The sequence below is a fragment of the Melospiza melodia genome, chromosome Z (assembly GCF_035770615.1).
Source record: "Melospiza melodia melodia isolate bMelMel2 chromosome Z, bMelMel2.pri, whole genome shotgun sequence".
Lineage (NCBI taxonomy): Eukaryota > Metazoa > Chordata > Aves > Passeriformes > Passerellidae > Melospiza > Melospiza melodia.
This window is the reverse complement of record NC_086226.1, coordinates 45,631,706-45,657,902: the sequence shown is the minus strand read 5'-3', so window position 1 is coordinate 45,657,902 and position 26,197 is coordinate 45,631,706. Positions and strand designations below refer to the sequence as shown.

General features: G+C 37.7%; 2 protein-coding genes across 3 annotated transcripts in view; one reads left to right on the top strand and one right to left on the bottom strand.

Annotated features, from left to right (window-relative positions):
* BRD10 (bromodomain containing 10) overlaps nt 1-7,736 on the top strand; it is a 46,833-nt gene extending 39,097 nt beyond the window's left edge. For both annotated transcript variants that reach the window (XM_063180251.1, XM_063180250.1), the window contains one exon: nt 1,672-7,736. In XM_063180251.1, coding sequence (XP_063036321.1) covers nt 1,672-5,282 — 3,611 coding nt within the window. In that variant the 3' untranslated portion in view covers nt 5,283-7,736. The remainder of the gene's footprint in view (nt 1-1,671) is intronic.
* A 6,418-nt stretch (nt 7,737-14,154) lies between these two features.
* MLANA (melan-A) lies at nt 14,155-22,151 on the bottom strand. The gene is made up of 5 exons (XM_063180113.1): nt 21,866-22,151; nt 20,860-20,958; nt 18,655-18,751; nt 16,476-16,577; nt 14,155-15,512 (listed from the first exon to the last, which is right to left on the bottom strand). Exons 2-5 carry the CDS (start codon nt 20,931-20,933, stop codon nt 15,444-15,446), a joined length of 342 nt encoding a protein of 113 aa, XP_063036183.1. The 5' UTR covers nt 20,934-20,958; nt 21,866-22,151; the 3' UTR covers nt 14,155-15,443.
* Between the last annotated feature and the right edge of the window lie 4,046 nt (nt 22,152-26,197).

Genomic DNA, 26,197 nt, shown 5'->3' with positions numbered 1-26,197 from the left:
GAGAAACAAATACAAAGCCTAAACCCCTCCCTTTCACATATCCACCTTCTTCCAAGGCTTATCTTCATTCCCAATTCTTCCACCTCCTCCCTTGTCAAATATCATAGGAAGGATTGAATCTGGGGATTGAGGTCATTTCATAACAGTTAGTCCCTTCTGCTCCTTCCTCATCCCTGTTCCAGTGTGACGTCCTTGCTATGGAATTCAGTGCTTCACAAACTGCACCATTGTGGGTCCTCTCCATAGGCTAGAGTTTTTCAGCATAAGACTGTGTGGATCTCCCATATGCCACAGTTCCTGTCAGGAACCTGCTTCAGAGTGGGCTCTTCATGGGCTGCAACTTCCTTCAAGGCATTCTCCTCACCTGCAGTAGAGTGGGGTTCTCAAGTATCTTCAATGTACATACCTGTTCCAGCAGGGTCCTCCATAGGAGCAGGTAAACCTGCTTGATCAGGGGTCTTACTGGGTTGCAGGGGAATCCATTCCATTCCAGTGCCTGGAGCACCTATTACCCCTCCTTCTTTGTTGACCTTGTTGTCTACAGAATTGTGTTTCTACACTTTTTCCTCGGTCCATTCTATCACATGCTTCTACAAAGCATTATCCATGAGACATCATCAGCTTGGTGGACAGGCTCAGCCATGTCCTGTAGTGGATTTGTTTTGGAGTCAGCTGTGTCTCGCACCAGGCAATTTCTGGCCTCTCTCCTTGGAGAGGACCCCCTGCAGCCCCATGCAGTCAAAACCTCAATGCATGGCCCTTCTGTCCACCTGGCCCTCCTGCATGCATCTTCAGCCCTCTTACCGCTTCATGCATCCCCTGCTCACTGGCTAGTCCAGCTTGATGCTCACTATGAAACATGGCATTCACATCATCACACAGGGATCCCCCACTCACAAGTCCACCTGTTAGGCCAGCCCAGACCCCCAGGACCTCCTGCTCACCATCTAGTCTAGCTTGAAGTTTATCAGTGAATACACACTCACTGGATTTGGGGAGGATACAGACACTCACGCTCCAGCAGCTGTCACTAGGCCCACAAGCTGTAACCTCTTGCAGCTGTCCTTGCATCTCCCCTTATCACTCTACATTTCTTCATGGGTTGTATAGCTGTACCAATTCCCTTACCCCTCCTGCCTCTGTCTCAAAGATCTCCCCAGGTTTATAATCATATTAGGTTCAGAAAGTTGTCTTCCTGCAAGAGGCCTCTGCAGTTTCCTGATAGCCCATTAAATGGGGTGATTGGTGAAGTTGTTTCTTGACATTGTCTCCATTTTTGTTTGATTGGATCTATATCTCTGTATATTTTTTTCCTGGCTTTTCCCTTTTCCCCCTCAAGATAACCTTGCTGGAATATACATTTTCATGCTTTCACATACTGTTGTCAATTAACCTAACTGACAAGGTTTGGTTTTCCTAACTGTCTCCCATTGCTGGTCAGGTTTCAGTCCATGTATGTTCTTGTTTATTACTTCCTCCTTTCCTTATTACCCCCTTTTTGTATAGCAAATATCCTTGAACAGACACCTTAAAAAAATTAGACATTTCCTTCCGCATAACTTTACTCCTGCAAACTAGTGTATTGCCTTTAGCAAGACACTGTAAAACTGTTTTATAGGGGTATCAGTTGCAAGCATGTAAAACACAGTTTCTGTTTTAATATCCTTGCAGATGAAGTGAAACTATTAGAGATGAATTTATCTGCAGGAAAAAACAGAATTCTGAAAAAAGAAACAGCTTCTAAAGAGATACAGAAGACACTGCCTAAATGCATTAAACGACAGTTCAAGCAAAATAGTTGTCTGGATCAAAGCACTACTGAGCTTTCACCAAGGAAGAAAGCTAAACTGAGCAGTAATGAGGCTGTGGTCCAGAGTTCAGAAAGTAGCCTGCAGTTGGATAGTTGCTTGACTGAGCTGAAACAACTTGAAGGGTCAACTCTGGAGCTGCTTTCCTTGACAGATCCTGCAACATCGGTATCAAACTTTCTGAAAGGGACCAAACCCATCCAGGCCTTGCTTGCCAAGAATACTGGGAACAAAGTGACCTTAACAAATCAACTGTTGCCTCCTGCAAGCATGAACGTATCGACTTCTGAAAAATCAGTTTTACCAGCTTTGGAATCATCACTGATCAAACCAGCATTGCCCTGCCAGGCCAGTTCAAAGATTCCTTTGCAAATGGTATACAAAATGCCAAATGGCCACTGCGTACCAATAGACGTTCCCAACAACTCAGTGAAAATTCAAATGCAAGCTATGATTGACCCTAAAAATGGAGAAAAAGTTACGCAACAAGTTCTTATTTTACCTAAGAATTTTCTTCTGCAGCAGAAGGAAGAAAAAATTGTGTCCAAGGATATTCAGTCACTACAACAAAAGTCATTTGAGATGCACTGTACATCCTCACCAGAAATGCCAAACGTCAGTGTTTCTTTAACACCTGTTCTGGTAACAAGCCCTGCAAATACCACTCAGTCACTCACTACAGTTTTTAGCAAGAATACTACCCACTCATCACAAGTGGCTGGTCCCATGAACACTACACAACCATTGTCTAGTGTAACTTCAGCAGATAACTTATCAATAATTAAGGTAAGCCAAAGTGACAGTGGCAAATTCAAGACTACAGTTTTGGCTGCTACATTGCCTATGTCTTTGGCTTCACCTACTCTTTTCACAGCTAGCCAAACCTTAACACCAGCAACAGCATTAAGTGCATCTACAAACACTGATTCTGCCTCTCACAGCATAGCATCACAGCAGCAAACTGACTCCCTTGAAACTAAGCAAGAGCTAAAGACAGTGTGTGTAAGAGAATCACAATCTATCCTGGTCACAACACGAGGTGGAAACACTGGAATTGTTAAAGTGCGAACAAACCCAAACCAGATGTCACCTAGTAGTTTATGTCCTAGTTCAGTTTTCACTTACACGTCTCAACTTCAGGCCTTTCTCGTGCCAAAAACCACAGCAGTATCATGCTCTAGTCTTCCATTTGTAGCAACAGCCACATCTGGTCTCCCACATATTGGACAATCATCTCCTTCTGGATTTGCCCCCTCAACAACTTCTTTTGTTAACATTCCAGCTTCCCCTGCTGATTTTACCCAGGCAATGGAGAAAAATAACAAATTCACACTACAGCATCCAGCTGTTTGGGAGTCTTTGTGTCGAGTAAGAGAGGACTCCTGCCACGTGTCTTCTTCTTTATCCTCCATTCCATTAGCTAGCAATTTGGTGTCAGCAGCTCCAAACAGCCTTGTTAGTGTGACTAGCACTGGACAAAGTACTATTGTAAAAACTCCAAATTCTTCTGTGCAGCATCAAGGGGATACTAAAGTGAAAACAAAATCTCTTACACAATCTGAGTCAAATTCTGCAACAAATGGAGAGTTAATCAGTGGTACTCCAGTCCAGAAATTTACATTAATCACAAATCCACCAATTTTATCTCCATCTGGCGCATCAGGGGTCAATATTATACCCTGTCCAGCATCCACTGCTGTTAATGCTCAGAAGCTGGTTTTCATTAATACGCAAATTGCCAGTGGCCCATCAACCACCAGTCTGGTTGCAGAGTCATTGAAACAGAAACTTCCTTCTTCCCTGACCAAAAGCTTTGTTAATACCACAGAGCACCCACAGTTGGTTTTGATCCCATCTACAGTAGGAGCACCAATAAGAATAAACTCATCACCAACTATTGCTCAAGTAAAAGATGTGAAAATTGGACTAAATATAGGTCAGACCATTGTAAATACTAAAGGCAGTGCACAGGAGGCTGTACCAGTTAATATATTTCACTCTGGCATTTCTAAAGGAGAAGACAAGAAGAGGACAGCCTCGGCCCTATCCTTGACAAGTAGTACTGTGGTTCCTAATCCAAGTTTTGCTGTGTCAGCTGGTGAATCTATATGTGTTGCAACAAAAGCTGAAAATGCCTTTACAATGACAACAGCAAATGCACAAGTAGAATCTGTTTCAGTTACATCAAGTGGAACTTCCTCTGGGGCACAGCCTACTGTCTTGATTGGTGGCAATGATCCCTCAAGAATAAGGCCAGTTCTGGGTAATCGACTTTGTACATCAAATATTGGAAATACTGTGGGTATATCAACTGTGAAGACAGGACATCTTGCTTCGTCTGTGCTGATTACAACACAGCCAACAGTATCTCTACAAAACTTAGCATCTGCTCTGCAATTTCCAGTCATTAGCTTGCCTGGACCTGCAGCCACCCCCCACAAGGTGTTACATACAGTTCCTCAGTTGGCAGCAGTTCCAGCTCCTCTTCCAGTATCAAAAAAACAGTTGCCCACACTGGTTCAGTTTCAGTCATCAGGAATTTCAGCTGCTGTGTCAAGTCATGCAGGTATTCACAAACCTCAGAGTATGTTGCCCCCTCCATCGCCAAATACAGGTGAAGTAATTAGTTTTCCCAGTCTTTCCACCCTGCAATGCCCGCAGGTGCCTCCCAGTACAGAGAAACAAAGTCATGATTATGCTTGTGCTTCTGCTGTTCAGATGTCTGAAGCTTTTCCCCCTGTAACAAGCAAAACAGGAGGAATTCCGTTGAATGAACCTTCCACTCAACAGAAAATAGTCATTAACACTTGTATGCCTTTGGCACCTGGAACTCAGATAATGATTAATGGTACTCGCTTTGTTGTTCCACTACAAGGCCTTGGAGCTGGCAGCCATGTTCTTCTTCTCTCCTGTAATACAAAGCAGACTCCTTTAACAATTAACCATGGTCAAGAGCCTCAAGATGTACCAACTGTTAATCCAATAACCTCAAAAAGCATCCTAGCACCAAGTAATTCATTAAGTTCGCAAATACCAAAACATCCTTTGAAAAGCTCTACAAAAATTGTGAACTCTTTTGGAGCTGCAGATGCTTTACCCATCGTACATGCAACACCTCAGATATTTGGTACTCCAGCTAGCTCATGTACTCCACTGTCTACAGTAACTCTGCCTGTATCTTCAGTGACAAAGTCTCCCATTAATGTAGCTGCATGTTCTGTTTCTGCTGTTCATCCTCCGAACTCTCATTTACCAAGCAACACATCAGTATTTCAGCTAGATGGTTCTATCAAAAAACTGTTGGTCAGTCCAGAGGGAGCTATACTGAATGCTCTAAATACTTCAGCACGAAAAGTTCCTTCCCTGTGTTCATCACTGCTTCCTGTTGTTAGTTCCACAAGCAGAAATGCTACTGCAGTCTTCCCTGCATCTCAGTCATCTTGCCTTGATAAACCTGACAAAGCTGCACCCTGAATTTACTGCAAATGAGCCACTTTGAAATTCTGGGGCATTCTTCAAACTTTGGAACTTGTTAACTATTGAAAAATTTCTTATAATGTTTTAAGCAATTGGTTTACTCAATATTAATAAGGTTGCAGTTCTTATCTGTTTACCTGTGGGGATATGGAGAAAGAAAAATTTTAGTTTGTCAGAAGTTTTCAGAAAGTTCTCTAGTAAAAGGCTCAGAGATGACCAATTAATTCATGTAACAGTTTGAAGAAATCTCACAATTTGCACATGTTCCATCTTACACTATGGACTGTTTGCCAGTGTGTTTATGACAGTACATATCTCCTTTTTATTTGTCAAATTTATTTTTGGCTTGTTTCTTTAAAAAAAATATGCATTGTAAAAATGCAGTCTACAGTATAGAATTGTACATATTCCTGAACTCCTAAAAACCTGTACTAAATAATATGTACAAAGAACTATGCTGTCTTATTTATGTTTTGTTTACATAATGTATAGTTTTTTAAGTATTTTAGTAACTTTGGACCAGTGTACTGTTTAGCAACAATGCAGAAGAATCTGCATGTAATAAATCAAGTTGCTGTACTGCTTTGTGTTGGCAGTAGTTAAAAATATGTGTATCCGTTACACCATGGGAGAATACATACATACATACATACATACATACATACATATATATCTTTCTTTTGGTGTATGGTAGAATGAAATTATTTAATCTCTTCTGTTCTTCTCTGATTTTACATTTCACATGATTTGACAGGATTTGGAAGGAAGGCCTCCTTATTGTTCCTCATTATATAGGGCAGGATAACCCATACTTCATCCATTCTTAATGGTTTGGTTATGTTGCCTAAATAACTGGAGTGAAATGGTAAGGCTACAAATGGATTCCTATACACCAGTCTAAGTCACACTGATTGCTCTTAAGGACTGCCATGCTTTGTCTTAAAGCTCAAAGATCTGTTGAACAATTCATTGTTCTCTGTTTTACAACCTTGTATGTATTTCCACATTATCTGGTAACTGTAATAAGGTCACTCACTAATCTTCCATCTAGCCATAACAACTACCCATTTTTTTCCATTGGTCACGCTTTCTAGCTCTGTATGTTTTTTTTTAGCTTATAAGTGCTCTATCTAGAAGGACAGTGCTAAAACATCATACAAGATTAAAAGAAGCTTTATCAGTACTTTGAATGGGGATAATTTACATATTGCATAAACCTTCCCTTTTTATACAGTGTATTCAGTATTTATTGGCTTAGTTTCAGCATTTGATCTGATAAAACCTTTGGGTTATTTTCTGCAGATCTGCTGAGTTCACAGCTGCCTGCTCATGGAGATAAGTTTTTTATATGTTTTGTGATTTTGCATATAGAGAAAGGGTGCCCATCTTATCTTATGGAAGATGGTGATTTTAGAATTGTTGTCTTCGTATGTGTTGGATTTTTTGTGGAGTTTGTTGGTTTGGGTTTTTTTAGAAACTAGAAGGGAGGATTTCAGAAGAGCTTATGAATAAGAGTTGCCTTTTAAATAGCTATGACAAAGGGGATAAAAGCTTACATATCTGTATTTAGCCGTGTTTGTAGACTGAGTTTCATAAAAATTAAGCTTCAACCTTTGCTTTCATCCTGTTGAATTTTCTACTTCCCTTCCCCTTTTGCTGTACCCAGTTCTGCAGTTCAGATGTTGAGTTGAAGAACAGGACCACATCTTACTGCCTCTGTCAGCTGCTGTTTAAATTGTTCTGAAAAGTAACCTGATAGCTATTTAGCTGAAGTTCTGGGAAACTGGAGGCAAGAAAGGCTTGTGCCTGCCATAGGAACCTTTCGTTTTGCACTAATTAAAAGAATTTCATTGGGGAATTGCATCTTTATGGATCAGAAATCTCCATCTTATCTTAGAGCTGGGAAAGATGGAAACTGTCAATTTTGGAATGAAATAAGGTTTGTTTAAATTCAGAAAAAGCTACCTGCTACGATTTTCCTGCTTCTCATGGAAGATGTTTTGTAATTGATTTTAAAGACACCTGGTGCTAAGGGTGTCTGCATGCCCTTGTAGAGTTTACAGTACTAAGGATTTTTAAGTCTGACTTCATTTTACAGTTGAATGCTGCAGGTGTCTTTTCCAACACAGGGAGATGGCAGAGAATGGCAGTTCTTTCATGGACATTTTACCCATATGTACCAGCAACTCATTTTATTTCCATTTCACTGGTTGAACCTTGGGACTTGCTTTTTTTGATTTTTCTCTTGCAATGATTGTTTTTTCCTTTTTTCTAATTTATGCTTACTGTAGAGTGAATTGTCTACATTGTTGGGAAAGCTCAAGACTAGGTTCTAGTATTGAAGTTGTTCTTGATGGAGAAAAAATTCTTGCATGACATTTTTCTGTGTGCTAATGTAATGGAAAGATTTATGCTATAATTCTAATAAAGAGAAAAGTTAGAAAGGCTGAATTTAGGAACTCAGGACTCAAGTAACTTGCTTGAATTATTTCCAAGAAATTTTCGGAATTAATATGGCAATATTTTATGATTTTCATAAATATTTTATAATTTGGCAGACATAAACTTTACAACATGAGAAGTTTGATTAGTTTGATTACAGTTTTCATGGATTTTTATTCTCAGACATATGTTCACATTCCAAATCCTACTGGAGAAAAACTTCAGACTGCTATGTAATGGGCTTGCAACATTAATTATGTAAAACCAAATTTTAGTAATTTTTGTGAATAAAATTCCTATTCTCAATACTCTTTTCCGATAGTATGAATTTTAGTCAGAGATAAGGCTTTTTTTCAAGCGAACCTAAATACCCATTGACAATTTGCTATGTACCTTTTGCACTCCACCAAATGAATAGTGCTACCAGTAGCACAAAAAGAACTGTAAAAAAGTAGATTATATTCACAGGCACAATGAAAAAGCAAAATTGCCTGTATCTCGACTTGAAATTAAAAAGACATTTAATGAAACATATAAACATAGATGTATAAATCAGCCCTTTAAGAAAACATGTTCAACATTTCAGAGCTTGTGAAATGCCTTGCTTTTGGACACCCTCTGATATTGTATACAATATTCAAGCACTATATTACATGCAAAATTCTAGCTTTACTAATGACTTTGAATATTCTGAATGACATCCTTTTATTTACCTGAATGGACATGTTCTGCACAATAGTCTTACTTTGCTATGAGTAGAAAATTACATTAATTTTGCTTTATTGTTCAAACTCTCATGCGTGTGCTGCCATTTTCTCATAGGGATTCTCCCACCCTAGAAGCAATTATATTTGACAAGTTTTGGGGGTCATATAAGTACCTATTCAAACCAAGTGTGTCTGCCAAGTCATTCAAACCTGTGCTGATTTCACTGTGTAACATGGCAAAGGGTTTAATGTGAAAAGGGAAGCAAAAATTCTCCTGGTAAGTGAGTGAAGAGAAAGTAATATGTAGGGGTAGGTCAGAAAAATACTAAAAGCTAGCATTTGTAGGGCATCCATAGCTGCCACAGTGTGTGTGGTTCATAGTTGGTGGTAGTGCAGAACTTTAGTAGCCCAAATTTATTTTAAAGTAAATTAATAATTTTTATTGAAGCATGAATGTTTGTTATGTTAGGAGTGTTTCCTTTGAATAGAATGGCCAGAGGTTCTCACAAAGACTTAACTTATGTAGACTGCTCTCTGTAAGCTGCACCTCAGATGACTTCACTGGCTCAAAATAGTAAGAAAAATAAGATAAATAATGCTGCATCAAACTTAAGATCCATCTATCCTATTATGATGGCCATCAATCCCAGCATCACCTAGTCTCTTGAAGCACTTGATAATAGCATTCCAAAAGAGCACAAAACCAGGTCTGAATACTCTTTTAGTATCCACTTATCTGTGAGCCAGGGTATTCCTCACACAGCTGTGATTTTTTTTTCCTATTTAATAGCTTTCAGTGTATTTCTTTTGATGAAATACACCAATCCTTTCAAGAATTCATGGAAGTATGTAAAAAGATTATTACCATCCACAGCATCCAGTGGTAGAGAGTTGGTAAATAAATCTCCTTTCTGGTGTTCAAACCTGGCACCTGCTAGTTTCATTTGATAATATTTACATTGTAAGACAAAACGAGCCTTTGCTCTTTGCTATTTTTTTATATGGCCTATGTAGACCTTTGCCATGTTGGTTGTCTCTTTTCCAGAATAAAGAGAAGTTGTGAATTCAATTATTTCTTTCATGGAAGTAATCAGTTGCTGTCATTGCTGTGTATACCTTTTCAATTTTACCGTATCCTTGAGATGTGGTATCAGAAGAGTGAGTGTTCTAAAGGTCCTGTGAGCTACTCAGCAGTGTGTTGATGAGTTTTCTTCATAATAATTATTTCAGTGTTTGTGGGTTGGTTTCTGACTATTATTTAGCCTCGTACTAACTTTTTCATAGAAATATGAATTGTAAACCAGCTTCACATCAGTGTCAACTTAATTCATCCAATAAATCTAAACCACTTGCAGAATATTTTAGTGTAAAGACATGATCTTTAAAACAGGTTATTGAAACCACTGCGAGTCTGACACTCTGTTCCTATTTTTCTTGATTTTATGTCTCTTGAAGATGTAAAAGGGCAAACTGCTGTAATGATTTTCAATATGATGCTTTTTAAATCTCATTGGTTTTGTGCATAGGATACAAGATAAAATCTGTATATGGTCATTTTATACAGATGGGCATCCAGATAAGGATTTTTTAGTTCTTGAAGAAGCCACTTTGTAAATGTGACAAAGAGCAATGTTATTTTAAAAAAATTTCCTTAAAACTACAGTGGCATAAAAGCAAACTTTAAAATCTTGATAAATCTTGGTCTATTTTCCTATTTTCTCAAACTATGGAATTGTCTAGTCAGTAATCACACCTGAATGTCTTGAGTAAACTTGGAAACCAGGATAGTTCATTGTTTCATATGTGACTGGTCCAGGAATTCTTCAGAAATTTTTACAATCTCAGCTGAACTAAGCACATTAAATGAAAATGGTATGTAAAGGAAAAGCAAAGAAAATGTAATTTATTGCTTATAATATTTCTTGAAATTGTCTGTTACACAGAAGGTCCATTAAAATGTGCATAAATATAATTTATGACCTTTTGCAGATGAAGACAATGAAGTTCTGAGTTCTCATAGCAACATGGAGAAACTGGGAATAGAATCCTTGGTCCCCTGACTCCTTCCAGCTTCCCATCCATAACTAAAGGTTAGACACCTAGATTACTGCTTTATCTTTCCCTATTCTCACTTTTTACAATGAAGAAAATATTTGGAAAATGCAGTTATTTTCAGGAATGTGAGGAGCATTGAAAAATAGCATTTATAAAAATTAAACAGCAAAGAGAAGTAAGATAGTAAAGAAACAATTGTGATTTTTTGATTGTCTTCAGGCTTTAGAACTTTGCTTTTCAATACCGATGTCATAAAAAGAAGACAATATACTTATTTAAGTAGTTGTTCATATTGATTCCATCTCAAGTATAAATACACAAGAATGAATAAATAAGGATAAAATCAGACTATTTTGGCTGTCAATTGGTTATTGCCATCTGGTACCAACATATACATTGAGATCTGCCTTCATAACATGCTGCTATTTATGGAATCATTGCTCATTCTTTTTTTTAATCACATGCAGCAGTGAAATTGAATAACAGAGGAATTGGTGACTGAGTATTACTATGTAGTCACAGGGTGTCTTCCTTATAATAAAGGAAGAGTAGTATCATGATGGATTCCATTTACACAATATTAAAAGTTGGGATTTTTAATATTATAATAAATTTTTACTACTGAGAAGGAGGAATTGTGTGCATGTATTTTTAAAGAACATTTACAATTTGTATTAGCAACACACCACTGCTAAAATTGCAGTAATTTGTTTGAGGCTTGTCTGGACAGTATTCTACAGTTCAACTACGTTATGCCTTCAAAATATTGTTCTTGCCAGTAGAGTGCTTTTTACAATGTAATCATAGAAGAACAAAAAGTGGAAGAGACCTATCTGAAGTATTTCCCTCCTCCATGGCCTAAGAAATTTATGGAAAACCAATATATTTTTTAAAAGGGAGCCCATGTCTGAAAGTGAATTTTTTTACTTAGGCAAATGAAATGCAAGGGGTGTGGCTGGTGCAGCAAACCTATCCTTGTATATTAGCTGCACCTTGGACTGGGTGTTTCACTTGCTGTAGTGGCCAGTAGGCAATGCTTAGTGGAAAGAATTAAGAAATAGATCAAGTATGAGTTAATTTTCTCAGTATGTATACACAGTGCCAACAATAATTCCAGCAAAATTGTGTGAACTCAGCCTGAGCTTGTCTGTAACATTAAAGGGCAGATTTTGCAGCCAAAGAATCAGGTACTGCAAAAATGTGAGCAGTAATTCAGAGAGGCAGAGCAGCAGTAACAGTGATATAAAGGCATAAAACTGCTTATCTATTGTAAGGAGCAATGCATGAATTGTGTTCAATGGCAGAAGGTTTGAATGAGGAGTTGACTGAAGTTGTTAATGGGGCCAAAATCCAGGAAGTGAAGATCGTGTGGGCTGCATATCCTGGGAATTATGAATGTAAAAAAGACAAGCTCCTTCAATCTGTGTTGATACCAAAAATGTTCAGGTTGAGTTTCCTGGAGATAGATAAATAGGAGTAATTTATAACAAGGTAGACACCTGACACCTTTTAATCCTTGCAAGGATTTCTCTACAGGATATTAATGTCAGGGAATAGTCGCACTTACCATATCTTTTTTTTTGGTTTTAATGCAAATTCTGAAGCAGTTCTAAGGTTTTTCTTTTTTATAGCTTCCAGATAACCATCCTAAAATTCTTCCTGCAGAATCAAATCTAGCACTGAACTATGTCCAAAAAGGGCCACTCTTTTGCTCCAGAATGTCAGAAGCAGTAAGTTGAGGTGTACATGGTGCTATGGAGAAATAGAAATCAATTACTTTTGCCAAGGTGGGTGGGAAAGGACAAATTGATAGAACTTGGAAGATGACACTTTTTTCTTAAGAAACTTATTTTCAACAAAAATAAGTCAGATCTTTCCCCTTATAGCTACAAGATGGTGGTAAGGTAAATGAAAAAAAAAAGAACTGTGAAGAAGGAAGGCTGCTTTTCTGTGTATGCAGAGAACTTAGCAAATGTGCAGCAGAGAATTCTGTTTCTCCCATCCAGAGATGGAAGCTGGTGGAGTTGAAAAAACTTCACAAAATTAGTATTGAAAGACTGAAGTATTTATATTAGGCCATCACTCTTTTCTTGTACTGATTTTTAACTCATGTGATATATCTCTCAGGAAAGGAGCAAATAAAGCTTGTAGTCCAAACATCTAATTGAGGCTGTACTAAAATGGTTTGGAAATGTGAAGGCACATGTGCTGCTTAAGCATTGTTCAGATTTTCACCCATGTTAATCCACCAAGACTGGAGTTTGCAGCTATCCCATGTGAAGAGCTTTCTACGGAAACAAGAGGAGGCAGTAACTGTGACATTTAATGTCAATAGTGTTGTCACAATGGATTATAAATTCTGTCCTTTTTTCTCTAGTTAAATATGGCCCAGTAGTCTCTGGTTCTTTTTTGATGAATAAATGTCATAGAATCGTAGAAGCAGAGAATGGGTTAGGTTGGAAGGCACCGCAGCATATCACCTCATCCAATCTCCCTGCTCAAGCAGGATCATCCCAGAGTGCATTGCACAGGATTGCTCCAGATGGTCCTTGAATATTTCCAGTGAGGGAGACTCCACAACCTCTCTGGGCAATCTGTTCCACTGTGAGTTGCGATCCAGTGGGATTTGAGAGATGGTTCATGGTGGATGAGGATAAGATGGATGAGCCTTTCTTCTTCATATTGCTGTGAGCACAAGGCAGTTCGGAACACCATTACCCCCAAAAATGTCTTTTGTATTGGCACAAGAGTAAAATCTATGTGGACAAAACATCTAGAAGAGCTAGATTTTGGCAGCAATGGAAGCATTCTGTTCATTAGAAATCTAAGGCGGCTGCCTTTGAGTCAAATACGTTTTGTGTAAAAGAAGTAATGTAAAAATTTGAGGTTCCAGGAGGGCTTATCTGTCCTTTAAGTATCTATAAATTCAGCTCAAAGTTTAATTGTTCCAGTTCAGGCTGCTGAGGAGTTTTAACAATTTAGTCTTACATAGTCCCATAATTAATATTTCTACTTCATCAGTGTTAACTTCTTCATGAGCTTTTGCAACATCTGGTAATATATTTAAAAATATACTACTAAAAACATGTGCAATCAAGTAAAGCTTTTTGAACTCTAAGCACTTCTTCATAGTAAATAATCTCTATTAATTTTTAATTGATTTTTTTTCTCAGACATGAGAAAATGACTGCATGTCAGTTCTATTCCACTGTAGTGCTACAGTCTTTTGAAAGGAAGCTGCCCTAGAGTAGAGAAATGCTGAGTGCTGAGCTGCTAAAAATATCAGCACCAAGCTTTAGCTTACCAGTCCTGCAAGAAAATTAGTCAGCCATTGTGTTTGACGTCTTTAGTTAGTGCTTACTAGCTATAAGATAGCATTTTTTATGTTTTTCTGTGTTTTCTTCTTCCTGTTGCTAAATAATTCCACAATTTTTTTCCTGACAGGTGGATATTGGAAATGACACAGGTAAGCAGCTTTTTAGGTTAAAATTCAAAAATAAGTCTCTAAAAATACGTCTCTATATTTTAAATAAATATATAAATTAAGTTTGTAAAGACATATGGATGGATTATAGCCTTTCACAAATTACTGATATTTATTACCTTCCAACAATTTTAATCTATATAAACGTTTTTATTACAGAAGAAACATTTCAAAAAACCCATCTTTATTATTTGTCAACACAAATGGAGTTTATGTTAGGCAAGTAACCCATGCCTTGTGTTGATAACTTATTTTGTTTTAATGTTGTTGTATTGGTGTATTTCATGACAAAGAACTAGATTCTTTACTAATAGCAGTTAATAATTGCTTTATGAAATCAGTTTTCTTCTGTAACTACTTTTGATTTTAATGAATGTTGTACCATTCTAGCTGCCTCTTGTCAGATATTAGGCCTTGTGTATAAATTTATTGATCTGCATATAATCTTAAATAATAATCTGGCAAGCAAGCAATAACAAAAAGGCTGAGTAAACAGTAACTATCAAATGTATGTAGCTAGTTTATGCATATCAAAATCCTTAGTTTTTTATTACTGCTAGTGTTCTGGCAAGCTTGGGAAATTAACATCTAGGAGTCTGCTGTATTCTGTATTCTTCAAGAAACATGTTTTTTGTGCATTTTCTTAAATAATTTCATCATATTAGAAAGAAATTACATGTAAGTCTTTAGATTTACAAAGCTCTTTTGCTCTCTCACATGACTGCCACAAGGAATTGAAAGATGATGTCATTATATCCATTGCAGTATGAAATAATATGGACTCCAAGTTGCCTACATTGATTGTGTTTTATAAGGAATTAATTCATTACAGGTACATAAACAAGTGATGTGAGGTTAAAGTGTGTTGTAAAACATTGTCACTTTTTGGAAGTAGATTTTAAAACTGCTGGTGAGGAAAACAGTTTGTAAGAGGACATGTAGTCAAATTGTTTGGTTCATTTTGTGACAGATTGTTCTACATTACATTCTAAGGAATAGTTGTTTGGGGTTTTTTGATTTTGTTTTTTGGTGGGTTTTTTTTTGTGTGTGTCTGTAGTTGTTTTGCTTTTTGGGGCTTTTTGTTATTTTTTTTAAAGAAAGGGAAAGATGAAGACAAAGGTGCTGTCACTTTTTACTCCGATTGATACTGAATAGTGTGTCATTACAGATCTATGTAGACCTGTGAAGGATTCAAGATGACTAGACCTCAATGTCTAGTCATCTTGAATAATGTAATCATCTGACTGCAAGAAGTGAAAAGCTTAAAACAAAAGCACATTCAGATTTATTAAGGCATTTCAAGGACCAGTTCTGTAAATAAGGCAGGAATAATTTTCAGCAACTGCTGATGAAGACATGTTTTTTTCTTTTGTATGATCGTAGCTTTAAGGAAGTTAAGCATAGACAGAAAATAAAGAGCAAGCATGAGTAAATGGAATCAGTATGTTTATGGTTTCAAATTTCATCTTATTATGGTGAATAAGGTGGTGGTGACTGATCTGCAGCAATTTTGTCATAAGCTGGTGGAGCATCAGGTACCTATGGTAAGGAAAATGCATGTGAAAGATCAAAAAAAACCAAAAAAAACCCCAATTGAATTATAAGGAAAATTACAAGAAAATGACCTTAAACACACAGCAAGCTATTTACCACCATATTAGATACAGTTCTATGACTTAAAGAAGCCAAGCTCATTCATTGTGTCTATTTTTTAAGGTTACTTTTTGGTAGTATGTTTTCTGGTTTTGCATCAGATTCACTTTATTCACTTTATTGCTGTTGTTCATCCAAAGAGAGAATTTTCAATGTTAAAAAGGCAGGAATAATTTTCTTATATATATGGAGTGGTTTTAGATTGACAATTCAGACAAATATTGGAGGTTTTAAGAGTCTTGATGCAGGCATATTATCGTATTGCTAGTGATAAAAATTTGAGCAGCTTATTTTAAATAAGAGGGTAGCCTCTTCTCAATTCTAAAGCAATTTAAACACACCCATTTATATATACTTATCACTTAATTTACCTTTTTGAAAATCAAAAGTTTAAATATAATCATCTTTCTGTAATGATTGGAAGAGCTAACACATTGAAGTTTTATAATATTCTCTGATAATTCTTATCAGAGTATAGTGTGTACAGACACAATTTATTTGTTGATTGTCTGAATGGTAGAAAATCAGTTAGGGAGATGTTTGGGGTTTTTCAGCATTCAGGTGTTGCATCATTCTAATAGATTGCAAAATGATCATACAACTTAAGAATAAATATAAGTTGAAGACAATAACTTTGAAGTAAGCATTCTAAATAGTAGATGTAATGTTTTTCTTTAGTTTTTCACAGTACAATTTTTTCCAAATACTACTTTCTAAGTTGATATTGAAGCATGGAAGACTCAAAGTATGAGAAAATACACCATGGGAGAAATGATCAAGTGTCTATTTAACAATATTATCTCACCATGTCTTACTCAGTTTTAAGTGAGGTCTTGACTTGCAACTTACCACAGAATTAAAGTCTCTGTAGTCCTGCAGAGCCACTTTGCAGTCCAGTATTTCTCCCTCACCTACCACGCGTCGTATTGTGCTCACACTAGAGCTTTTGCTCTGTGACAGATCATAGAGAGATATGGGGGAGGTGAAAGGAAGAAGAGATTGTGAAGTTGGAGCAAAATTTGACAGCACATATACAGTATGTATTAGAATCTGGGATTAGACACAATGCCAAGTAGGAAAGATACCTCACCCAACACTTTTTGCTGTCTCTGCTGAGACATACGTTCTCCCTCCTGTGTAATCCAACTACATTGAGAGAAAAATAAGTACTGCATTTTTCTGATGACTCATGCAGGAACTGACATCTCATGTACCCAAATGCCTCCTATTTTTTATGCCAGCTATTCCTTTCTTTAATCTTGAACCTTTTTGTTTTCCATTTTTTCAGCATTTCTTTTGTACACATTCTGTACCATTTCTCCCCTAGCCAGAAATAGCCTAAGAAAAAATTGATTTTCAAAACCAGAAAGTAGAAATCTCTCATGAGAAGGAATTAAAAACAGATTATGCTTTTTGCCAGGATATGCAAAACAGATATTTAATTTGATTTTTGAAGGGGTTTTTTGAGTATTACCTTCATTTTTTGCAACATTTCTCTATGAAAGTTCAGCTTTTAGGTATTCTGCTGGTTGATATATTTATTGGATAGATAACTGGATAATTGGATAGAAAAAGACTGATACAAAGTTACCAGAAAGAGCAAGGAAATGGATTTGCTGACTTAGATGAGACCTTTGCAGGGTTTTTTAGTTGCAAACAGTTACTTATATCTTCTTCAAAGTATTAGGTTAACTAAAAGATACTGTAAGACACATATTTGCCTAAAGTTTTGTCTTGGTTTCAGCTGGAATAGAGTTCATTTTCTTTTAAACAGCTGGTACAGTGCTTTGTTTTGGATTCTTTATGAGATTAATGCTGGTAACACAATGATTATTTGGTTTTTGTTCAGTAGCTCTTGCTCTAAGTCAGAAACTTTTCAGTCACTCGTGCTCTGCCATTGAGAGGATACAAGAGAAACAGGGAGGGCTTATGGCTGGGACACCTGACCTGGACTAGCCAAAGGGACATTCCACACTGGAGAACATCACGCTCAGTATGAAAATAAGGGATTTGGCTGGGAGGGGCTGATTGCTGCTCAGGAATGGACATCAGTTAGAGGTGGTGAGAAACTGTTTTGGGCATCACTTGTTACTTTGGGGTTTTAGTCCTCTCTTTCTCACCTTTTCACTATGATGATCATTAGTAGTAGATGATTATATTTTGTTTCAATTACTGAGCTGTTCTAATTTAACCCATGAAGTTCACCTTTTCTTTCCTATTCTCCTCCACACCAGGGTGGCAGTGGGAAATAAATAAGTGTCTACGCACTGATTAATTGCTATCTGGGGTTAAACCATAACAAGCTTTCACTTTAAAGAATTAAAAAAGACCTCCCTTTCATAGGAGATGGAGCAAAACTTAAAATACAAAGCTTTGGAACTTCTAACAGCAGTTGTTATGAGACAGATTGTACCTTTTTTTAAAAATAGCTTCTAAGAAGACACAGATGAAAATTTTTTTAAAGTAGTCTTAGAAAACAAATCTCAAACCCGTCCCACTTTTTTGTAAATCTTAAAATTGCAAATCAAATTTTGCATGGATGAATCTCACATCACCCATAGGTGAGCATATTTACTTACTTTTACAATTTTTTTTTTTCTTCTCTTCTTCCTAGATTTACTCTAATTTACCCCTTATTTAGGGGTAAATCTTATGAACAGGGAATATATTACTGGATGTCTCTTTGTTTTGTGTAAATATAAATAGAATGCTTTCTACAAATATTTTTTTTTACTGATCTTACAAAATTTACAGGTAAGTTTTTTTACTGATGTGTTGTGCAAAGTTGGGCAACTGGTTTCATGTCCCTTTGCTTCTGGTTCTTCTTACCCCTTTGTCTGACTTGCATGTTCTTTGGGGCAGGTTGTATTTCGTATGTGGTTTTGTCTGTGACATATGTCAGTGTAAATACTGCTTGAGATAGTGATGTCCTGTTACAGATGTGATGTTCTCTGCATTATTGTCATGCAAATCAAGGTAATTTGTTGCCAAAATAATAGCATGAGAGAAAATGAGCTGCCACACTTACCCGCAGACTTTTGTAGCCACTACGTCTTTTGTAATACCAGCAGCCAAAGGCAAGTAAAATTGCCAGCGCCAAAATGAAAAGCCCAATACCCAGAGCTCTGTTGGGAAAGCAAAACAAAATTTGCAGCACAACTAGATGCATCCTCCCAAGAGCAAGTATGGTTAGACCAAAAGTTTGTGTCAGCAACTTTTTATCAGAGGAAGTCATGGAGCAGAATTTACCTCAGAAAATAGGCAAAGTATTAATAACTTCATTTAGTTTCTATAGATTAAGCTGTTAGCTAATTTCTCTACCAAGTTCTTAAACATTTTTAAAATATATTTATTTGAAAATAATTATCTACCAGTGACTACAAATTCCAAAAACATACCTGTCTGTAAGTCTCTCAAATCACAGCATTGTGATATTGCAAGTGAATGTGAATTAAATTAAATGCTACATCTGCAATGATGCAGCTCATGTTTCTTTGCTAAATTTCTTTGGGCAACAAGTATTTAAAATGTATCCTAATTGCATCATATTGCAGCAACTTCTAATGAAGGAAGTTTTTTTTTGATGCATAAAACACATTGCAACCTTAAAACATGAGTAAGAATCTTTGAATTATTCGTAAAGAGCTTTATAAGGATTCAGTTCTTGCATGACATACCAGGCACATTGTTGTCATCACTGGGTCATTTTAGGGAAAATATTCTTTGCAAATTGTGCTCTAAAACACCCTTCCCTCACTGCTTCCTGGGGACTTGGACAGCAGCACATTTCCACTTTACATCAAAAAAGCAAGCTGACAAAGTAATTTCAAATTTCCTAGTCACAAAAAGCCTTCCTTTAATTTTAACATCCTCCCTGTTGAGAAATACTGAATTCATTCCCCATTTTTTTTTGTTCTTTTCCTGTTCAGGAACAGAAGAATATATGAAATTATTAAAGGGAAAAGAGTATGGGGGAAAACTGCTATGTGAATCAGGATAAACCCATTCTAACATAGACAGAGCTCACAGCAGTCACTTTCTGATGCAGCCAAAGTTGTGAGATGGCTCCGCTAGTTTTCCTACTCTTGCCAGCGCAGTTGAAACTTGGAGGGACTACTTCTCCAGGCAACTGGTGCCCTCTCTACATTTTTAGACTTCTTGCTTGTCACGTGTTGTTTTAGCTGTCCATTAGCCTGTGTATGTCCCTGTCCTGGTTTAGGGCAAATTTAGGAGAAAACCCAGGATGTGTTTCTGGAGCTGGTGCTTCTGACTGCACATTTGCCATCTAACTCCTTCCCTAACTACTCACAGGCTAGTATGGAAAGTGTGTATGCAATTTCTTGCTGTTCCAGTTAAAGCTGAAGTTGTGCCGCTAAGAATCTAGGGCTCATATCTAGAATGCTTCTGGTACTAGAAGGAGAGGGTCACATAAGTAGAAAAACTACTTACAGATGCAGCCACTAGAATTCACAGCAGTTAGAGGTGAGCATGCCTAGTTTCAAGTGCTGAAACATGACTAGCCAGCTTTTTTTTTTTTTTTAAGAACTGAACTGCTTTGGATGGACTATTAGAGAACTTTCCCCTTTTTTTTTATTCTTTTTGCCAGGGCTGATGGAGGAGCAGCTATCTTGCAGTATGAGTATTTGCAACAAGTAAGCCAGTACTAGCACAATGGAATTACTTGCCTTATGTAGTAAAACATCACCAGTTGGGTGGTGTCTCTAATAATCCCAGAGCAAACGTATTTTATTGTAATTCAAAGATAAAAAATATTTGGCAGAAACAATTTGGGAGTCATGTTTGTAGGCCACTGATGTTTTGCTCTTTTTTTAAACCATTTCTCTGGGGAGTTTCCACCATTCTTTAGGGTGAGAAAATGTCTCTTTGAGGTTCCTAAGAGAGGTCTGTGAATCTAGAGATTTAGGGTACAGATCACCTTGCAACAGTCTTAAAAGTAAATTCTAAATAAACCTCAATAAACCTGGTAAAGGCTGATGACTTGTGATCATATTATTTAACTCTAGATTCTTGAATTCTGCAATTCTGATTTTTCATATCATTGATGGCTCTCTGAGGTCGCCCCTTGACAAACATTAGAGAGACCTATAAGATAGTTAAAAGACACTTCATTTATATACAACAGTAAATTTTTTTGATACGATTTTCTGGTTTTCTTTCAATACAAATTCTTTCACCAGCTTACGTGCTAACATAGGTTTTAGTTTACACTTACTCTTCCACTGCAAAATAGACATGTCCTTTCCCTCTAAAGTGGTTGCTGTCCAGGTGGTTATATCTTCTGGGCATTTTGTGAGGTTGGTCCTGCTAAAACCTACAGGGTAGAAACACAGTGTGTCAGTGTGATAAATAGTTTGTTACCATTGAAGCTTAATATTTTCAGCTTCTTTGTTTTAATGGGAGCATTTTAGAGAGGCAGGATAATCTGGTATTTTCAGAATCAAGTAGATTCCTATACACATACAACTAAATCCCAATTTAGGATAAAGCTCAAAACCATAACTATAAGTCTACATATTAGGATCATCACTGACATCAAGGTGTTTGCAACTGAGTGTAACAGAGTTTGCAGAATTTGATGTGGTCTGTTTAGGTACCACGTGATGGCAGATTTCTAAAGCAAAATTGAGAATATAGAAAAAAAGGCCATTTTCCTGGACAAGAAAAACAATTTAGAAGAAAAAATAATACTGATCCTAACAATAGTTGTTTTTCTATTCTGTAATTCCCTGTAAACACTCAGGGAATAGGTTTTCAGTCACTGAACACTCTCAGAGATCTGTTGAATTTCTGATGGGAATACTGATTTATGTCTGTTGACAATCTAAACTCAGATGTGTAGTAATTAATTTTATTGTAAATAAAATTGTAATTTTATTTACAATTTTCAAATTCAATTTACAAATATTCCTAATCTTAAGGTGGTAATCACAGCTGTCTGAACAGTTAAAAATCTATTTAATCAAATATAGTGAAGAATAAATCCTCACATAATCATGTTTCTGTAATGTGAAGAGCACAACAGATCCTACTTGACTGTATCCCACTAATCTACCCACACTATACAAGTAAATTAGAAAACACAATTACTTTACTGAAGATAATTCTAGCCAAGGAAATAAAGCATATTGAGTTCACTTAGAGACAGTCAAGCCTCTTCTAAAGCATAATTTTTAAACAAAGCTGAAAACTTTGTGTGAAACAAAAAATATAAATCTTACCTCCTTCAGACCTGTATTCTGTCTGTTAACTGAAGGCATATGCAGCTTTCTGTTACTTGGTCTGTTTTTTTCTCCTTTGATCTGTCCTCTTATGACTATCACGAGTTTAAATTCCTTTCAGTTCGGTTTCTGAATGCATTAATTAGCATGAAAGGGGCAAGGAGACAACTTCTCATTTTATTCTGCATCCTTCCCTCTTAAAAAGCAGCAGAAAAATCTGTTATTTCTTGATTAATTACATGTGCTCTGAGAGACAGCCCAACACCTTTTTACCTGCCCAATTAGCACAAGCTCCTAGAGTGGGCAGACTGTTTCTAGATTCAAACATGTTTTCATCTAAGGCTGCTTATATTGTTAGAGAGAACTGGTATTTTTGCATGTATTTTCTATAGCTTTGTTTAAGCACTCTTTTTGCACCATTTTTAACACTGTGCAATATAGTATATGTGGACCAAAACTCATTACCCTGTGGCAGAAGTGTCTTAGATTAAGGCAAGTACAGTTTAATTCTATACTGAGAAGCAAATACTGCAACGAAAAGAGGGTACATCCCATGGGCTCCAGAACGAATGAAGCCTGGCCTTTGCCTGTGTTAACGCCGTAGTAATTCCATTTACAAGGTCAGGCAAGAAATGGCAGCCTGTGATTGATTCAAAGGTCAGGGTATTGTGATACACCCGCAGTTAGTTACTGCCAAAAGAGCAAGGAGACAAAAGAGCCATCTTCTGCTTGTCATTTGTCCTAATGAATCATTAATCTGAGCCTCTCTGTCCCTCTACAATTTTAAGTTTGAAGGATTAAACATTCTTAAGTTTTTACTTGTCTTTGAAGCTGTGCACTAAATGTAGTGAAAATGGCTGACAGACTCAAGAGAAAATTCCTCACACGGGGCACCAGTTGTGGGGGTATCATTCATTGGTTTTTCTGGGTCTGCATTGAAGGCACTTGAGACAGTAATTTGTGTTTGGACTCAAGTGTTTATTATTTCTTATCAGTAAAACAGTCTCACTACTCTGAGTTTGGCAACCTTTCATTAGAAGGCACAAAATGGCTAACAATCTCTTGTTACAAGCTCTTTTAAGACTAAACTATCCAAATAAGAACTGACACCTAGATTATTTTCCCTTTTAATCCAATAATTGATCCCAAAGAGCCTGCACCACATAGTTTCTGCTCAATTACAAAATGCCACCCAAACCCAAGAAGAAGAAGGAAGAAGAAGCATGAAGAAGAAACCCAGGATGACACCCTGTACCCTCCATCTTGCTTCCATCCACAACGTACTAAAAATCCCAAAACCTAAATTTCTCACCAAGTGATAGATGTACACTACTCTCTATAATCTATTTCATACTTTTGTGGATTCTAGTCTATCTTGAAGTCTAGGAAGCTTTCTCCATGAATGAGGGTCAAACTCAGTGCTCCCCTGGGGGTCAGGGCACCCCAGAGCAGACAGAGAAATATTCCCAGGGTTTCCACAGGAAAGAACAGACAGTGTGAGTGACCAACATTCATTTCATTAGCAAGTCAGATAAAAAGTATTAACATCAGTATTTTTTAGCTAGGATGGGGTTGATTCTTGTATTTTTCCTAATTATGGTAAAAATCTGTCTATATATTTTTCCATGGTAGTGCCTAGAGACCGGACCAGAGGCAGTGACCACAGTTTGAAACACAGGCTGTGCTCTCTGAACATCAGGAAACCCTTTTTTCTGTGAGGATAACTGGGCGCTGGCGCAGGTTGCCCAGAGAGTTTGTTGAGTCTCCCCCACTGGACATCTGCAAAAGCCATTTGGACACAGTCGTGGGCAACCAGCTCCAAATGGCTCTGCTGCAGCAAGGGTTGGACCACAGGACCTCCAGAGGTGCCTTCCAAACTCTGTCATTCTGTTATTAATGCCAGATCTGGTTGGTTTTGCTAGACCTGGTAAAAGTTTGAAGCAACACCATTTTTGCAGAGGGGAAAACAAAGGGTACAGGAAGAATGAAGAGTGAGGAGCATAAATTTGCTAATTAGGGCAAGTTAACCCAGATGAACTCAATAGGAATTTCAAAGGTGAAAGAGATGCAGGGAAGTTTCTGTAAATATCCATGTGTGTAAAATTGTAAGTGGAATCTATCACAGTCTGTCAAGTTCCTAAGAGACATGCCAGCCCTTGTGCACTCTGAAATGTAAAATTCCTTACCAAATCATGTGTTTTCCTGAAGAAAAGCTCCATTTCTGGAAGAGGATGATAACTGAAGCTTGCTTGATCAAGCTGCTTGATCTTGTGAGAATCAGAACACTAATAAAGAAAACCCACATGATTTCTTCATGTAGCAAAACCAGTCTCTGACCCTTACTTCCTTCAAGTGATATGTAGGGTAAAATGTCAACTGCTTGAATATTATGTGTTCTGAATTAATCTCTTGTTAATAGTATAACAGGAAAGGGAAAAAAAACCAAACAGCTTTGTCATGGATCTGTGGTGCCCTCTGGAATGTAAATGCAGAATGCTGCTATTGAGGATTTGGATGGATGAAGAGATGAAACACCACATCCTGCTCTTGATGGATCTTTTTACAAAATGTTATTTCTCTGATACAGTGCTGCTAACTCCATCAGTGTAAAGTCACTAGGGTTGACACGTGGATTCCGAAGGTGTTATGTTTTCAAAGATAACTTTTCAGGAGTAGAGGATGGAAGAGGAGTACTTTGTAGAAACCCCAAAGTAACCCAGCTTTTTTCTTACAGCCAGACCTGTGGCAAATCCAGGACACTGATGAATCTTGGTGAAAGGTGGGAAATGAATGCTTCTGGTGTAACTAAAAATAACAGGCCTGACCTTCAAAAAAGAATAGCTGTTAGTTGGTTTTGTGCTGTTGACATTATGATCCTGTCTTCCTAGGACAAGATTCTGAGATTTTTATTAATTTGCTTCCTTTAATTGATAATTATTTTTCTCTGATATTTGAGGCTTCTTACAACACACAGAGCAAAGTAAAACAAGTACAACCTGATTTAGTTTTGAATTTTATGGGAAATTCAGTGGAAACTCACAGGTATTTTACTGCTAAATCTACATTACCAGTAACACAGTACAGTAAGAGAAAATAAGGAATTATATCCCTTTCAGTTTGTCCTGAGGATCCTTGTCTGTCCATGGTTTGAGGACTTACTTTGAAGGAGGTATTATCTGGCTTCCATACTGAAGAACTCCACTATAGGCTGGATTTGAAGCTTTTTGAAAAGAAGCTATTCCTCAACTTGCTTCTACCTTGACTGCAGGCCCCTCCAGGGAGCAACATGTCCTGTAGACTGCCTTGCACAAGCACCATAAATATGTTCATCCTGAAAGCCTGGTTCATGACAGAAACTTCCTCCTCAAGTAATTTCCAAATAAAGCTATGGTCCTGTCACTAGTGGGGTTCCACAGGGCTCCACCTTAGGGCTTAGGTGCTCTTCAACATCTTAATGATTTGGATGCAGGACTCGAACACTAAGTTTGTGAAGACATTAAATTGAGAGGAGCTGTTCACTTCTTTGAAGGCAGAGAGGCCTTGCAGGGCTACCTTGACAAATTGCAGGTCACCAAACAAATGAAGTTTAACAAGGGAAGGTGTCAGATTCTGGCCCTGAGATGAGACAACCCTGGATGTGTGTATAGACTAGGGAATGAGGCTGAAGAGCAGCACTGCAGGAAGGGACATCAGGGTCCTGGTCTATGGCAAGTTGAACATGAGTCAGCAGTGCCCTGGCAGCCAGGAGGGCCACCCATGTCCTGGGGGGCATCAGGGACAGCATGGCCAGCCAGGTAAAGGAGGGGATTGTCCTGCTCTGCTCTGAGCTGGGACAGCCTCACCTTGAGTGCTGGGGGCAGCTCTGGGTGCCACAGTAAAAGAGGGTAATGAGGATGCCCCCTGCCCAAAGGAGGGTGATGAGGAGGATGAGGTGTCTGGAGGGGAAGCCATGTGAGCAGTGACTGAGGTCACTTGGTCTGTTTAGCCTGACTGAGGGGAGATCTCATTGTGGTCTTCAGCATCCTCATGAGGGGAAGAGGAGGGGCAGGCACTGATCTCTTCTCTGTGGTGACAGTGACAGGACCCACAGGAATGGCCTGAAGCTGTGCCAGGGGAGCTTTAGGCTGGATATCAGGAAAAGGTTCTTCAACCAGAGGGTGGCTGGGCGCTGGTAGAGCCTCCCCAAGGAAGTGGTCACAGCATCAGGCCCGACAGTGTTCAAGAAGTATTTGGACAATGCTCTCAGGCACATGGTGTGATTCTTGGGATGGTCAGGAGTTGAACTTCAATGATCCTATTGACCCATTCCAGTTCAGTGTATCCCATGATTCT

Bases quoted from the DNA above. Each gene is read 5' to 3' on its own strand.
- MLANA (XM_063180113.1), bottom strand. From the start codon at position 20,933: ATGCCCAGAAGATATAACCACCTGGACAGCAACCACTTTAGAGGGAAA. The intron at 16,578-18,654 runs GTAAGTGTGGCA...GATCTGTCACAG, and splicing joins GTGGCTACAAAAGTCTGCGG to AGCAAAAGCTCTAGTGTGAG. The intron at 15,513-16,475 runs GTAAGTTGCAAG...TCCTTACCATAG, and splicing joins ACAGAGACTTTAATTCTGTG to GTACCTGATGCTCCACCAGC.